We start from the raw sequence: 17451 nt of genomic DNA on the forward strand, positions 1-17451 counted from the left end.
AGAGGTTTCCAGAGATATGTGGGTCTGTGTGGGTTCGTATTCCTCGCTGGGCGCCAGTCTGTAGGGAGCACTGTGAGCAGGATGGTTTAGGTGAATGGAGACAAGAGATCTCTGAAGGCTGCTCTTGGGATATAAGGTTTATTAGGGATGCAGAAAGGTCCTGCTTCGAGCTGCCAGACGCAGCACGTGGTGAAGCTTAAGGAGATGGGGGAGGGGAGAGACAGGAGGATGCTTTAGGAGAGGGTGGAGGTCCTATGAGGGGGAAGATCCAAGAGAGGGTGTTGCCCCTCGGAGACCCCTTATCAGGGGGCTTCAAGGTGGGCTGGAACAAGACTTGGGCCAATGGGGTTACAGGCACTTGATGTTTTAGGGGAGGGTTACAGGTGCAGGGTGAGCCATACATTTTGGGGGGTGAGATGGAACAGTCCACTTGACCTCTGGACCCATCCATAGGCAGGGGCATTGTCCAGCTAGCAGAGAGGACTGTTCTCATCCTGGCTGTATTATTTATGAATAATTATATTTATCCATCCTTCCCAACATTTCTGTTTCAGCAGTAGAAAGCAGTTTCTGTGAGGCACTCCAGTGTATCGTTTTCCTTGGGATTTTTCTTTGTCTTTTATAATCAACAATACAATGCAATTAGCCAACATTCTTGGGGGCAACTGAAACATGTGGGTAATAAAACTCAGAAATGCAAACTCCAGTCTTCCCCAGAGCCCCCAGAACCAGCACTTTGTCTTTAAATACCTTCTTGAAAGCCAAGCCCTGAGGTAACACTAAATGACTCAAACCAAACTCATGTCTTAAATAAATTCTCTCTTGCACTGTGCAGTCAAGGAAACTCCAAGGCTGGGCAGCCTTCAGACCTCTTCTAGTCCCACTGCACACATAGCCCCAGGTAACACTAATCAGTAATCCTAATACTGAGGAGTCCTTTTTAAGAGAAGTTCTACAAAGAAATTAAAAATGCACAATTCTCACAGTGGTAAAAACTGAAGAGAAAGAGAAATGTGTTTGTGTGTAGGAGTCTTTCTACATAGCTTTCATAACTCTTGGCTGAAGGTGTTAGAAGATGGACTTATGTAGAAAGTCTCCTAAGCTCAGAAATAAAGATCTTTCCCCAAAATCAATATACAACTGAAGGTTATATTTTTTCTTTTTTACCTATTATTATCATGGATTTGTGGCAACCATGTTCCCTGACCTTTCTCCCACACTTATTCCACAATGAATAAAATGCCCATGCATCTGGCAGTTTATTATTTTACTATTTCTAACCATCTCATACCCTTATTGATACCATTTCATCCTCCACACATGCCATCTTTCTGGTTCATTGAAACTCTCCACTTCCAAAGAAAGGTCACAGGGCTTTTTCTTTTTCCTTTTTTAACCTGCTCATGGCTGCAGAACTCCATGCCAGAAGAGATTAGAATAACAAAACTCACTGGCTTCAGATCAAACCACAGGCTTCACCTTGCTGTAGTTCATCTTCCATCAATAACAATCAGCTGAAATTGGACAGAAAAATCTAAACTGTTACCAGACTTTTTGGAATTCAAGAGGTGTAGACACCACAGAAAAAGCAATGGTAAAAGCACTGCAGCAATTACTAGAACACCAGGTCAATGTGTGCGGAGAAAATCCCTATAAAAAGTGTACATGGGAATTAATCCTATTGTTGCTAAATAAGCAACAAAATTTGCTTCAGGAAAAGATATTAAATTAGGTGTATCGATAGACTTTTGGATAAACGTGTGAGTAAAATGTGCATGATTTGTGGAAAGTATATAAATGAAAAAAAATCTAAAAAATAGAAGAAATAATATTCTTGTAGTTTTAGCGTCTTTTTTTCACAAGCTATAAAGAGAATGTATTAGATGTTGGACACTTGAGATACTTTTAAGATTAGATAATTTAGCTAAGAAGCATTATTGTAGAAAAGGCAATGGCATATGCTTATTATTGGATAATTATATTACAAATGGCCTCTCAGGCAGAATGGATCCTGTGAAACAGCCTTACATTTGTATAAAACCTTCAAGTCACAAGAGAAAAGAACAATTTTATAAAATGAAAGAAAATGACCTAAATAGGAAGATCTTTAGAAGTTCCAGCAGTGTGGTAGATAGGGACAGGTGAATGGAAGATTTCGGGATGTAACAGAAAGCAAGACCCTTCCCCCCTCATCCTGTGATATGTAATCCATCACCCCTGAGACAGGTAACCCCTCCTAACCCAGTAGTTTTCCACCCCTTACTAACCCTAGAGACCCTACCTTCTTCCTTTGACGTAGCAAAGCCCCCTTGACTATTTAACCTCACGAGATAAGGTAATAAAGGCCATTTGACCATCCACCACATTGGTGTCTGTGTATGTCTGTGGCCTGAGTGGCCCGGGCGAGGCCGGGCTGCCGTGCTGTCCCTTGAAACCAGGTCTTCTGCCTTCTCAGCAGAAGGCAACAAGCAGGAGCTCAATATCCCAGAGAGGAGGAAAACGAAGATAACTCACAATACCTTACTTGACTTTAGGCATTTCTTCAATGTGTCTGCATTGCTCAGAACCAATTTCTCTCCTAGTTTAGCTTTAACTAAAGTGCAGTGAAGTCCCTTAAGTATAACATAAGCTTTAACTAAAGTGCAGTGAAGTCCCTTAAGTATAACATACTTAATAAAAAATCTCCACAATAAATTGTTGCCAATGAGCATGAAGTGATTAGTGTTTTAATTTTCAACCTTTTATACAGAAATCACATTTAATTCTGTCTACTGGACTGAAAGAAAAGGTCTTTGCACCATAGGTTTTCAGAAGCTTGAGCTCGGTGTTCTCTTTGAGGTCAGATTTATTAAAAAAATCCCTCCAAAAATAAAATTTATAAAAAAAAATTTGGAAAAGTTGCATTAAGTTTACTAAGGTAAAAAATATTTATAGCTGTTGCAGTATTAAGACTATTACAAACTAGGTGGATGGGAGAATTAAAGCCTAAACAAAAGAGTAAATAAAAATAATACTGTTTAACTGTTAATCTGATAATTGCACTTTTGCCAGTATCCTTTAAATTTCTCAAAAGCTACAAAATTATCCACATTGAAGAAATTAGAAGTGATGTAAAAACCACCTCTGCCATTAGCTAAGAAGTTTATCTGCCTCCCTCTTTATTTATAAATAGATAAATAAATTTATAAATTCAGCAACAGATCAAAAATGGCTTTCTGCAAAAAGAAGTCAGTCTCAAGATTCTGGAATTTCAAACTTTATTATTGTGCTTGTGAGTGGAACCCACTGGATGTGAAGAGTTGGATACTGACATAAAGAATTCAGTGGAACATATATATATATATATTTGTATGTACGTCAAAATGTCTGAAGTAGCAACTTGCTCAGAGCAGACAGAAAATCAAGCAATAAATGCTTTTTGTGACTCAGCTAAGGGAGCATTTCCTGCTCCATCTTTTGTATTGTTAACAACTAAACCACCAACTCCAGTGTTTTGCCTGACATCTATGGACAGAACATGATCATATCAGGCAGTTTCCTGTGCGGTGATAAAACGGATTTGATTGCAGAGGACAGAATTTCCTCATACTCATTGCTGCAGCAATTTTTCTTGTAACTGTAATGAAATGCTTTAACTTTTTATGCAGCAAATAGGAAGTGAATATCCTGCCATATTGCTGATGCTCTCCGACCACAAAACCAGCTACAGAAATGGAAGCGCTGATGGTGAAAAAAAGTGGCCTGCAAAAGGAAAATCTGAAGTTTTTCCAGTGCAGATTCTTATTTAAATGATGATCAGGTACTTCTCTGCAGTTCTGAGAGCATAGGATTGTTACCTTTGAGAAAAAACAGTGAGAAAATAAATAAGACTTTACCCAGCACTGAAACTTTGTGTAGGTAAAATCTCATTAATGACTACAAGAGCTCTTGAACAAGACCAAGCCTGATCCTGATGCAATGAACTAGAACTGCCACTGTTTGTGCTCATTAAAATATTTCAAAAAGGATGAAGAGGTTCTTTTTGGGTTTGTTGGGGTTTTTGACGTTTGTTTTTTGGGTTTTTGTTTTGTTTTTTTTTTTACTTACCAGTGACATGTACCAGTAAGAGAAGCAATCATCCAGTATTAGAACATACATTTAAACTTTGAGAAAAACTTTTCAGTGTGTCAGCAGTGTAAAAGATGAGGACAGTGAGAGAAATTACCTTAATTTTAGTGGAGAAAAGGAATATACCACAATCACCAGCCCTAAGAAATACCCAAATGATTAAGTGTTAATTAATCCTTCTTACCCATCGCCTTGTAAATTATTTCCTAATTCTAAACTGTAGGGTTTTTTCAGGATTACTAAACTACAAGTTGTCCGTGTTCTTATGAAGGCCTGATGAGCTATTAACATGAGAATTAGAGCACCACCTTCAACAACTGACATGGAACACATTGTTTTCTCCACAATGTCACTGCTTTCTGCACATAATAAAATAGGCGATAACAGGAATTTTCCATTATCTGGGATATTTTTAAAATAAAATTCAAATATGCAAGCCCAACCTGGACTGTACTGTGAAAGTGCGAGTGAGAGGCGCTAGAACACCTGGGGATCTCCGGGAGGCGCAGGGCCAGTGCAAGGCGGCTTCTCAGGGCCGTGCCCCTCATATCCCGGCTATCCCCAGGCAGAGGGAAGCCTGCCTGAGCCGCCTGTTCCCGTACTTCCCTCAACACTGGCGACTAACAACCACCGTAAAGTACTCGTTTCTTTCCTTTCCATTGCTGTACAGCACCCGCGAGTCGGGCGGCCGCTGCCAGCCCCGCTCCCGTTGCCGCCCCCCCCACTCCCCGCCCGCCGCAGCCGCCGGCCGCGCTTCCCGGGAATGCCGTGAGGGCGGCTCCCGGCCCCAGGACCCACCCCGTGACGCCGGTTGCCATAGTGGCCGCGCCGCTGGCCATGGCGGCCGAGGAGGAGGACGACGTGGAGTGGGTAGTGGACACCATCGCCGGGTTCCTGCGGGGGCCCGCCTGGTCCATCCCCATCCTGGAGTTCATGGAGCACAACTGCGAGGGTGAGGAGGGTGAGGGGGGCGGGCGGGGCCGGGCCCGGGCGCGGGGCGGCCCTGGGCGCCGGGGCCGGGCGGGAGCGCCCTTGCCCGCCCGGCCGCGCCCCCGCCGGGCTCCCGGCGCCCGCCGCGTCCCCCGGGCCGGCCAGCCGTGTGTCGGAGGCGCCGTTCGCATCCATTAGCTCGCCCTCGGATTATGGCGTGAGCTCACGGCTGACGCCGAGCGGGCGCCGTACCTGCGGCGCCTCGGACCCCGGCACGGCCTCCAAAGCTCTCCCAGAGCCGGGAGCTGTCCTTAGGAAATTGGTCTGGACAACCGAGAGCGTCATCCGGTCAGTGCAACAGAGGAAGAGAAGGCTCAAAGTTAAATTCCTGCAATTATGCGAACGTTGTCAATTAAGAGGTGAAAATCCCTCAATTTTAGGAGCTCGCAAAAATGATAGTCAAAACTGTCAGTGATCACCGGCAACGTTTTGTAGGTGATCCTGTGGGTGAGTTTAGCTTGGGAGTAACTCCAGTTCAGACCTCCATTTCTTCCTTTGTCTTCTTGAGATAACCAAGGCATAATCTGGGGAGCAGCCTGGGTAAAGTGGAAGTACAGGCAGTGAGGGGGGGCCAGGATTGCCCTGTGGCCAGGGGAGGCCTGTGCAGGTTTGTATCTGCAGAGGGGGAAGGAGGAAATAGACTCTCTGATGAAGAGATTTGGCTAAATTACTTCGGTTTACAGAACAACTTCTGCTGCCAAAAAACACCTGGATCCTTACAGTAGCAAAGTAATGACAATTTGGGCAGGTCTGAAAGCAGTGCCTAAGCCCTTTGGAAAAACAAAGGCAGCTTTTGTTTGTGATTTTTGGAAAAAAATCGCCTTTCAGTTTCTCCCTGAATCGTTTCTACACCCCCCCCCCCCTCCAAACTTTGCACGAGGCACGACTGTAATGAGTCCATATGCCTTTCCCTCTTAAAACTGGGAAAAGAGAAAGGGAGAGCTCCTGGAGCCTTCACGGCGAGGACGGGCTAGAGAAACCTAGACTGGAAGCTTTGTCCTGGGAAGTCTGCCTAAACTTAGGGTGGGCCTAACATTCTGGTTGTCTTGCAAAGGTTTAGCTATCGAGGGAATTGATTTATCCCTCTCAGGAGCAATGATCCCTTCTCCTTAGAAGGTTGAGCGGAATTTACTGACAGTAAGAAGATTTGTAGAACCGCTGTAAATTTCCACCTAGTGTGAGGCAGGCTCGTGATGGTCACTTCCTGCTGGGCTGATTCCAGTGCTGGTTTTGTACTGACATACTTTGTCAGGACAGAGTCCTTTGCATTCCCAAAACATTTGATTTTGGGTTGGACTAGCAAATTAGGAGCAATCTGGTTAACTGACAATAATTTGTGACTCCTCAAAAATACAGTTCAGGTTTTGGTAGTCAGTATGTGAGGAATTCATTTTACAACTGTAGTTACTTCGGCCAAGTCCTTGCACTTCAACTTCTAAACTTATTGTAATGGTTTTCTATCTGTTAGCAAGTGTTTGCTTCTCTCCCTCCCTCTTTCTGGGAACTTGATTAATTTCTTATTGCTTGATTAACTTGCTTTTACGTCAAACTGAAATTAAATAGATGGGTGTGTATCATTCCATCTGAGGGGTCCTAGCCAAGATTTTCAGTTTTAACAAGAAGATAATGAGTGTCTCCCGGGACTTCTATGTCCCCTGGCTTGTCTTCATACTGTGGTTCTTAAGATTTTTATTCCTGGTGGGCGACCAAAGGCTGTGCCAAAACCTTAAGGAATAATGACTACGTGATTCAGAAGCCCTGACTCAAGAAAATCCAAGGTCTCTGTTCCAAGTAGTCCTTAAAGCCACTTAGCTGAGAGGAGATGCTGACTGCAGCTGGCTTTACTTGGCACTGAACTTGATCCCGTTGTGTCCTGAGCCCGGGGACAGAGTGTGCCAGCTTCGCACTCTGCTCTGCAGGAGGAACATTGCCTTGGCAGTGCCAGGCCAGCTGTCACCAAGGGGTGACATCCCTGTGCTTGGGATCCCCAGGGCAGGAAGGGTGGGGGAAAAAGGGACAGAGAAGCCAAGGTGAAAGCTGGGGTCTGCAATAGCTGGTAGCAATCCCCAACCAGGAGGAGACAACAGAGGCTGTCAAGTGTCTTCACTTGTCAAGTTTAGTAATATGGTGGTTGCATAGAACTGATATCTATAATACCTTCCCTATAATTTGAATTTAATCCTAGATACGTGTAAGCCTTTTATTTTAATTTCTTCATTAAAAATTTTGCCTTGTGCAAAACCCCCAAGCAATGTTGGTTTTCCAAAGTATGATAAAAAACCAGATTTTCCTCTGCTTTTGGGGGACCTGAAATGTGTAATTGGATTTCTGTTATTGCACTTCTGTGTTAGAAAGTGATGCTGCTTTAGGAAGTGCCACCTCAGCTCACACTGTGTCCAGGTCTGGAGTGATGTGGCCTCAGGGCTGTCCCAACTGGGAAAGATGTTGGATGCCTTCAAAAAAAAGTCACTCTGAATTTGTGTGAAGGTTGCACTGATTCCACGGCATCACCACCATCAGAGATGTCACATGTACATGAAGAATAAATCACACTTGTTCACCAATTTAAGCAGAATTCCCATTCTTCAAATGACTTCAAAGAATGTTCCTGGCAAGTGACTTGTCCAAGCGGCTAATCTTGAAGGGGATTGAGGCAGACTTATTTCTAAGCCTTTGCTTTAATTGCCAGGTTTTACTTTACCTCTCTTAGTTGTTGGCATGAAAAAAATGTACATTACCACCACCCCCCCACCCCTTAGTTTTCAGTTCCTCTCATTCTCAGCTTCTTCCAGATATTCTGCAGCATAGAGATCATGAGCTTGAGTAGTTCCAGTTACGGATTTTGATGTGAATTTACATTAATATGATTAATATGGACTTTAGTATAGGAATGTCCATTTTTCATAAATCACATTGATTTAACTAAAATATCACTTAACTGCACCACATTTTCTCTTTGGGTTTATCTGGTTTTGCAGGCAGGGACTCATTTTCCTGTATCACCTTGGCTTCTCACTACATGAATGACATTTAAAAGATGGTTCATGTCATTAATAAATATCTCTTCCATGTAAATACATGGAGAGTAAGAAATTTCCTGTCTGATCTGCCTTCCAGATCTGTCATCTGCCACCAAAGAACAACCTTACACAGAATCATAGGGGGTAGTTCTTATATTAAAACTTACCTTTTAGTGAATGTATCTGCCGAATTCTCAACTTGCTTACAAGTCTGTTATGAAGATACATTTTCCCAGTATTAAATTATGCAGCTTAATTGCTTTAAGTTATCAAAAGCACACACTTAGCCTGAGTTTGTGGAAAAACAGAGGACTTTGATAAATCATGGCCTATATTTTCATTGATTAAATATATTACCCTCTAAAGGTTAATCTTGCTGTTTAGGGTGTAAGTTAATTTGTGGTGGTTTGTACACTGACTGCAAAATGTTACTTCTTCCCCTTCCTCAGTTTTTGATGATGAAGAAGAAAGCAAGTTGTCTTACACAGAAATTTATCAGGAGTACCAAGCTCTGGTGAGCATTATTCACTGTCTGTGGTAAATTTCTAAGCAAAAGAATTTAAATTGTTATTTAAATGAGTATTTATATGAACTTCTAATTGGGTTATTATTGTTATTTAGTATTTTTCCGATGTTATTCAGAAATCCTGTGTGTTGTAGTTGTCATGTGCTTTTATATACCTAAAGACTAGATACATAGAAAAGAAACTGTGACACACTCATAGCTCTTAGGCTGTTTTATATATTCATCATTAAAATTAATATATCCACAACCTTCAAGATTGTATTTACAAGCTTGATAATGTTATTTTCTATCAAGTGAAAATGACAACCAGCAGGATGTCTGAGAACACTCACAACTTGTATTTTGTTCACCAATGAGTCTGGGAAATCTTTTGAATTATCTTTCAATTATCAGAAAAAATGACAGGAAAGTTTTGAAGCTTAAATACCTATCAAATAGTACTTGCAGATTTCTAACACTTTCTGTAATGAGGCTGGGAAATACATGATACTAAAAAGCTTTGATTGAAGAAATACAAGCCAACATTCATTTCTGCTCTGACCCTTAAGGCTTTCAGGCATAGACTGGCAAAAAGCCTTTTATTTTCATGAAAAAGCCATGAGAAATACTAGTCAGGAATCTGGGGAAAAGGTACACGAGTGAGAGTCCTGGAAATTGGAGAAGATATGTTAAGGAATCATCAAATTTAGCAATAAAAATGCTCATTTTGAACAGTGCATGAAAGCAAATAAAGCTTGAAATCAGAAAAGTCAGTTATGCTATTTAGTGATTTTCCTTTGAGTTTATAAACCACATCAGCAGAAAAGAATAGACAATCATGACAAAAATTCTTCTGATTCTCAGGGAAAAACCTTAGAAGCTAAGGCTTATACTTTCTTACAGGTGGAGAGATTACTAGAGGACTACCTTAAAGAAGTTGGAATTAATGAGGAGAAATTTCAAGAAGCTTTTTCTTCTCCTCTTGCAAAGACCCACACCTCCCAGGTATTTGCTTTCATTAAGGAATATATGGATTTCATTCTCAGCTTGATGTTTTCCCTAACACAGCTGGCAGGAGATGAAACTTGGAAAAGTTTTAATGGTGAAATTGTTGTTTTCAATTGAACTACAGCTGTTTGCTTACACTGGTGTCATGGTTTGACACTGGCACAATACCAGTGCCCCCATGAAAATGCAATCTCTCAAATAAATGCTGTGAAATGGAATTCAGAACAGAGCAAAGCAGGCCCAAGCTTAATAACAGGGAAAAAAAACTTTATTAAGCTACTACTATAAAAAAAATAAAGGAAGGAAAAAGAAAAAAAACACACACAAAATTCAAAATTAAAACCTTGCAAAGCATTCCTCCTCCCACCACCCAACTCCAACAAACCACAGTGAGACACAATCTGGACCCCAATCAGGTTTCCACTCTCCAGACAATCAATACTCAGTCCATCGAGGGAGAGAGGAGTCCCTCCCGTGCCACAGACCCCCAAGAAACACAGCTGCCACATCCTGTGCTTCCATGTCACACATGGCATCGCCCGGAGAAAAAGTTTGCCATGGTGGCCCTTCTCCTTTCCATGTACAGCGCTCTCACCACCAATGCATGGATGGACAGACTGCTTTTGGGATTTTTCCTTTCAAGGATGCCCTGCCAAGAGGGGAAAAAACAACAGTTCAGGTTTTTCCATTTTTTGGGACCACAGTTCCCCCCCATTTTCCCCCTGGGGCCAAGGGTCCAAGAACAGAGATCTTCTTCTCTTCTTCTTTGAGGACAGGGGGCACCACCACAAACCCCCTAACTTTTCTCTGTTCGCTCCACTTCTGTCTTCTCCCAGCTGAAGCAGGTCTCTTGGCTCACTGGCATCCTCCTAAAATACAGTCTCTCTTGGAGGAGAAGATTGATTCAGTCGGTGGCTACCAAGGAAAAAGTCCAGCCAAAAGCCACTCCTTGTCCCCCTCTTATCTAAAATTTCTCCTTCTAACATCCCAGGGTCCAAGGTGTCTCTCTTCCTCTCTTTTCAAACCAAGGAGGGGGAAAAAAATTTCACAAAGCTTTCATTTCTCAAGGAAGGGTTAAGAGTCCCGACTCCCTGGCTGGCTCTCTGCCCAGGCTCCAGCTCCCACGGCAGTGGCTGGGCACCTTGCGGCCCCTCCCCGCTCGCTCTTCTTCCCCGTGGTGAAATTGCTGACAAGCCACCACTGCCAAGAGACTCTTGGGGCGGGGGGGAACAGAGACATCCCAGATTTTTTCTCCACCCTTCCATCTGCAGGGGGTTCCAATCCCTCCACCCTTGGCCCTACCTCAGTCAGGCCATGGGCCTTCCCCTCCCCACCCAGCCATGGCCGGGCAGGGGAGAGGCTGCACTGCGCCCTGACCGGAACCAAAGAGAGTGAGTTCTCCTGGGAATTCTGCTTTTAACCCCTTTGTGTTCTCAGAGGCGTGTCCACCTCCAATTGGTCAATATCCATATTGACCTCTTCCTTCCGAGAAAAATGATTTTTCCATGTCAAACCACGACAACTGGGAAACCCAATTTTGTCATAATATTATAATATTGTCATAATGTTATTGCAGACATGTTGATCTAAAGATGTAACCCACCAAGTTATTTTCTTGACCATGAGCTCTTCTTGTATATCTGGAAAAACAGACAGATAGAATGAAATATAATTATTAAAAACATGCTCCCCAGAATTGAAAAATCCAGCTAATTTCAAACAGACTGAGCTGGTTAGGATTTCTGTGGGGGGGTTTAATTTTGTGCATATCTTTCCTCCCACAGGCCATTCTGCAAACAGTGTTGGCAGCAGAAGATTTTAGACTGTTTAAAAAAATGATGGTACAGAAAAATATTGAAATGCAACTGCAAGCGATTCGAATCATCAAAGAAAGAAATGGTGAGAAGTGATGAATGTGGGGATTCTCTGAAGGTTTTTAGTGTTCTTTTGATGACTCTTTAAGCCATTCATAAATGAGTGTGGAATGCTGGTTCTGCTCCAGTTCAGGTTACAGGAAAACACCCTATTGATGATACTGGGACAGAGATTTCATTACTTAGTCCTTGGCTTGCACTCTTGGTGACAGCTGTCTGTACTGTAAAGTTAACAGATATTTCAGGTCTGTTTGTCTGAATTTCTTTGTGAAACTTGACTGAGTTTTCTGTTGCAGAATTTTAATGACATTTCTGAGCTAAGGCAGCTAGGGCAGTTCCTCAAAAGGAGCAATATCAATAGCTGTAATTCTGCTCCCTGCATGGCAAGGATGTTGTAGTGTCTGCTGTGCTTACTGTGCAATTCACACTGAAAAATCCATTCAGGAAGTACAAGTTAAGGCCTTCATCATGCTCATACATGCATGAAAAAGAAGATGAAGAGAAAATAATCCACACCAAACTTCACTGCTCTGTTGATGCTTCTGAAAGGGTTTTAATCTCACTCCTTCCTTCTGTGTCTTTCATTGTACTTACTTCTTACTGTATGAGTGTTTGTCAGAGAATAATTTTTAAATTTCACCTTTCATATAACAGCTACATTTGAGAGTGGTTCAGGTGGCCATTGCTGAATTGCAGCCTACAGGAAATGCCACATAATGGTCAATACAGAATTTGGCTTAACCTTTGAGGTCAAAACTTTCATTGCCAGAAATCTTTAACTTTTCTTAACAGGATTTAGGACATTTTCCTCTAGGATCTTTTTGGAAACAGTTTACATGGCTTTGGCTTTGTGAGTGTGATTTTCTTTTGTTTGGGTTTTTTTTTAATTTTCTTCTCTGCCAACTGGAGCACAAAATAATTTTCCTTAGAATAATGAATAAATCTTGTTTTTTTCCAGGTATATTGCCTGAGTGTTTGACAGAGGGTTCTGATGTATTCAGTGAAATTGAACAGGAAGAAATGAAAATACTCAGGGAGGTTCTAAGGTAAGAAATCAATCAGTCCAACTTTGTATATTATTTTAAAATACAGGTCTATAGGACCTGACTCTTCCAGCCTTTTCCAGGGAACCGCCATCATCTTAGAGATAACAGGAACATTCTTGTCAATATCCAGCCTGAGGGAATATGAGTGGTGCTGGGCAGTGGCTGTGCTCAGGAATATTGAAATAGTGAGTGAGAACTCTTGCTGTGATCTGAGATGCTTGAGACCAGTACAACTTCTGCAGATTCTCCCCCACTCCCAGTTCACAGACACAAAATAATAGGAGATGAGTCCATCCAGGTTATATTTGATAAAGCTATTTTCCCTCTGGATTCTGGGAATACTTCCCTTCCTGTCTTTAAATTAGCAAATTAAATAAAGGGGTAGGTAAGTCCTGGAAATTCTTACACAATTATTTCAGCACAAAGGTAGTTGAGGACAGTGGGCACTTGTGTGTTTATCCCAGTATTTATTTCTATTAAGACTTAAGTCATGGAAACATTTTAGATAATGACAAATTCACATTACCTTGTAATTGCTTTGATACTCCTCAAATATTTAAGCAGTGTTAAACTTCCCTGAAAATCACTACCACTAAATGAGTTTTGAGTATTTACTCATGTTTATTGTTTCAGAAAATCTAAGGAAGAGTATGAAATAGAGCAAGAGAGAAAGAGGACTGAAGAAGTGAGTATCTTACCTTTGTATATGAGTTATGGGGATGATTAAGAAATCCCGTGATATTCTGTCTTGGCTGTGCCCAGATCCCTTCCAGGCCATGTGTTCCATCAATGAAGTATCCCACAAGAAGCACATTCCCTGCTCAGCACCTGAATCCTGAAATCCTGCTAATGGGTGTCAGCATTTCAGATCCAGAGAGCAGCTGAATTGCTGATATTGTCAGGATCAAAGAGCCTTCAAAGTGTAAGCTGCTTGGAGATGACAGCACTCATAATCCCATAAGAATTACCTTCAGGATGACTTGATAGACAGCGTAGTTATTAATTAGGTGTTCACAAGACAGAACTAATCAGCAGGACCCAGAAATCCTCTTCAAGACACCATCCCTTAGTGTCCATCGGAGTAAACCACAAAGAAAGGAAACTGAATGGAAATGGGGACTGTTCAGATTGTGGAATCATGGCAATAAACCTCCTTTTGACTGGGAAAACAGGCAAGTTTTATCCAAATCTCTACAGACCACCAAGAATATGAATATTCTTGATAAACAAGCCAGATTGCAGAGCCCCCAGTCAAGTTCACCTGGCCAGAGAAGGTGATAGTGTTCAGTGATAAGTTTTTTGTTAAAAGACTGTTTCAACATAAAATAATTTCATATTTTAATGAATGGTGTGGGGGTTCTGACATGAATGACACAGTTGATCAACAGCATAGACAGTTTCTAGGCAGAAATTCTGAGAGAAGGGTTGGATTGTCTGTAGTGTAAACAATGCAGTTTTAATTGGAAGTTCTTCTGGGAGATTGCTTTGTATGGACGGTTCAGTACCTGAGGTACAGTGCCAGGAAATGTAACACTTGGGTTTATTTGTTTTCTAATTCAAGGCACATGCTAAACGCAAAGCTCCAGATGTTACCCACAATATTCCAGGAGATTCAAGAGAAGCTGTAAAAGTTAAGGAATCCACTGAGGGAGCTGAGGATTCTGAAGAAACTACAAAATGCCCATTAGGTAATTTTAGGGGGAGTGCAGTGCTGCGTGGGCAACATGATGCTGGTTTTAAATGATTCAAGAGTCCACTTGTATCAAGATTTTAAGAACTTGGCTGGGATAACGCTGTCAATAAAGTGTATTTGCCCTGCAGGAATGCCTTCCAACATGGGATGTTTCACTATTCCATGATGTTCTGTTCTGATTGATTATTTTTATCTCATGTATTTCTATTCTTTCTAATTGTTTTCTATGCAAAATTATTTAGAGGGATCTCATAAATCTACAAAAGAAGACCCCAAACCAGTTTATCCAGTACAAAGAGGAACTGAAAACTTACTCCATCCCTCTTGTACCAAGGGTAAAGAAGACACTAAGAAAAGGTCTGCTGGGAAAGGTTCAGAGAACACAGTGCAGAAAGCTGGGGAGAAAGGATCTGTAAGTTAAAAACAAATTTGAAAAAGCCAAACATAGGACTAGAATGCAAAAAGAGATTACATGTAGAATATATATTTAAAATAGTATTATATTTAAATACAGAATTTCTGTTATAGTAATCAGGTGGATTTGGGTTATTCTGTTTTTTTTAAAAAACAAATATGTAAACACTCTTTTATGCTATTCACAGTTTAATTAGCGTAAAGTTCAGCTTACGAATTCTGGTTTCAGAGTAGAATTCAGCATTCAGTCCTTTGGTAATTTCTTAGGAGACAGCTCTGACTTGAAGCCCGACTTGGATTTGTTTTCACCTGGTAATTTTGGAAGCAAATAGGATGTAAATGTACTTTTCTTGCACAGGACATTGACACAAAAAAATTAATTTCAAAATTTTAATTTTTTTCCCTCAGGATTTATCCGAAACTGAAAAGCAGCAGCTGAAGCAACGTGAGGATTACCTAAAGAAAAAACGAGACCTGTTGCTGGCTACGAAGAAAGAGTCAAGAAATAATGTACCACCACTCAGCACTGATCAGAAGGAGGAGGAATCCCCTCCCAAAGAGGTGAAGCACTTTCATGTAAACCCACAGGTGCTTTTACTGCAGGTGCCCATGCTGCTGCTGAAGAGTGGGAATGGGTTAAAAAGAACAAGGAGGGAAATATTTCCAAGTTACTGCTTTTGCAGAAGCTTCGGGCTGGAAGTTTCGGTGATGAAGTTGGCATTGGTTGGCTTCAGCATCACCAGACCCTCCTGATTAACTTCAGTTTATGAATGGATAAAATGCCAGTTTGCTCCTAGTCTGTGACCTACTGTCTGGGCTCCTCAAATCTCAGGGCTTTTCTTTTCTTTTGCAAATGCTTGAAAACTCTCAAAAAAGAGGAAAATACTTGAAGGCCTTAAACCCTTCTTAGAAAACATTAGAAAACAATGTAGTTGGTAACTACTCTGTTTCAAACCCAAAAATCATCACTCTCCTTTACAGAGCAAGTACTTAAGGGCGTGAACTAAGGTCCAAAGATTTTATATTGCCTCAAATATTTTTCACAGTTGCTGTGCATTATATTATGCTCAGAAGGTGCTCCAAATCCTGGTGACTGGGGAGCTTTCAGGACAATTGCTCAGGAGGAGCTGAAGTTGGGGCTCCCAAAGCACAGATCAGAGCAGTGGGAGAGGGCAGGGTGGTGGCAGGAGCCCCATCCATCCCTCTGATCCATGGTGGGGCTGATGGTTCTCATTGCAGTGTTGCTTTCACTGTTTTTAGGAAATGTCAGAAGAGAAGCAAAGGCTGCTCCAGAAGAGGAAGATGCTTGCAGAAAAGCTAAAAGAAGAAGTAATTAATAAGCGGTAGTTTTAAGAGGCTCATTGCTGACCCCAAGAACAGAAGGATGTTTTAGAATAAATTATGAGTAAGTGAAGGGATTTCCAATCTTGCACTGGGATTTATAGAACTTTCAGACAAGCAGCTCAGTACCTGGTAACTCCCTATTGCAAATGCCACTGAAACACACCATGAATGCACGTTTTCCAGAGTGCTGGAAACTCCCCAACACTCCCGCAGCAAGGCCGTGCCATCACTGTAGAGCACAGCCCTGCTCCAGCCCTGGGCCCTGAGAGCAGAGGCACTGATGGAGAGCTGGGAAAGGAATTCCTGTGGCAACAGCTCGGAGCTCAACATTGGAACTTTTCATGTCAACAGTGCAGAACGTGGTTCCTTTTATTAGTCCATTATGAAGAAATGGCTCTTTTTCAGCTGCGCAGTGTAATAAAGTCTGGTTTCACAAGGAAGTGCACCCTCGACCACCTCATTTGTGAGAAAGTCAGTGTACCTTGGGAGTCAAGACATTCACAAATTAACTCCAGGTTACACTGCTTTACAGGCTTTTGGGGCAGTTTCCCAGGCCCCAGGTCTCAGTTTGAAATTGTTTTAGTGCAAAGCTGGGACTGTTCCCAGCAATTCACTGCCAGAGTAGCAGAAATCTTTTTAAGTCCTTTACTGGAGGTTTGGCTTTCACAAACTCAGAAAGAAGCCAGGAGAGGTCGCCCTTTGCTCATGGCATTGGCCTCATTGAGCGGTCGCCCTTAGCCATGACCTGCTACAGCTACTCGTAAGAGACAAACACACACACCCCTTCTAGTTTCATGGAATTTTTATTAAAATAGCATTTAGAACTGGTACATGTTAACCGATGTTCTCTTCTTTCCCCAGAAGTGGCAGTGGAAAGGCCCAGGCAGGAGAACAAATGCAGCTGCCTACAAGGGCAGACTGGGAACCAGCACCGAGAGGTGAAAGCCCTAGGGAAAAGCCAGAGAGCCCTGGGTGTCACCTTTTCCCGGGAGTGCAGGCTGGTGTTTGACAGGGTATCTACTGCCACTTCACCCAGTCCTTTCCTAGGAACTATAAAAATTCATTACATCCTTGGTTTTGCTGTGAAGCAACCTCCTATTTGAGTGTGTTTTTAAAGCTCCTGCTATACTGCAGCAGGTGTTGGTGTGGTGAGGAGCAGAGCAAGGACTGACGCTCCTTGGGATTCCTGTGGAGAACTTGGCTTGGGAAGCTGTTGAAGAGAATTGGGAACGGGTACATGCGCCAGGTGATGCCACTTCTGCTCCTCAGGTGAATGAAGGCACATCCCGGGTACCTGCTGCTTTCATGGCCTGTGAATCTTTACTGATGGAAAGACCCACTGGGAAGCTCGAGAGCAAGCACATGAGGATGGTGCTGCAGCTTCTCTTTACCAGCAAACACTTCCTTGGCTCCGGAGCTGACAAGTGTTCCCTCAGAGTCCTGTGCTGGG

At 42.3% G+C, this 17451-nt stretch overlaps 1 protein-coding gene and 1 long non-coding RNA gene across 2 annotated transcripts; one reads left to right on the plus strand and one right to left on the minus strand.

The window, feature by feature from the left end:
- Positions 1–3240: 3240 nt before the first annotated feature.
- On the minus strand, positions 3241–5041 carry LOC146767995 (uncharacterized). Its single transcript, XR_014953901.1, has 2 exons — positions 4906–5041; positions 3241–3836 (listed from the first exon to the last, which is right to left on the minus strand). It is a non-coding gene; the product is annotated as an uncharacterized LOC146767995 (long non-coding RNA).
- Positions 4921–16441, plus strand: CFAP36 (cilia and flagella associated protein 36). The gene is made up of 10 exons (XM_021527525.4): positions 4921–5059; positions 8567–8631; positions 9526–9627; positions 11415–11529; positions 12463–12550; positions 13184–13235; positions 14112–14238; positions 14486–14655; positions 15066–15218; positions 15918–16441. The coding sequence occupies exons 1-10, from the start codon at positions 4945–4947 to the stop codon at positions 16002–16004; spliced, it is 1074 nt and encodes a 357-aa protein (XP_021383200.3). The 5' UTR covers positions 4921–4944; the 3' UTR covers positions 16005–16441.
- The last annotated feature ends 1010 nt before the right edge of the window (positions 16442–17451 follow it).

This window comes from Lonchura striata, chromosome 3 (genome assembly GCF_050655825.1).
Source record: "Lonchura striata isolate lonStrDom1 chromosome 3, ASM5065582v1, whole genome shotgun sequence".
Taxonomy (NCBI): Eukaryota; Metazoa; Chordata; class Aves; order Passeriformes; family Estrildidae; genus Lonchura; species Lonchura striata.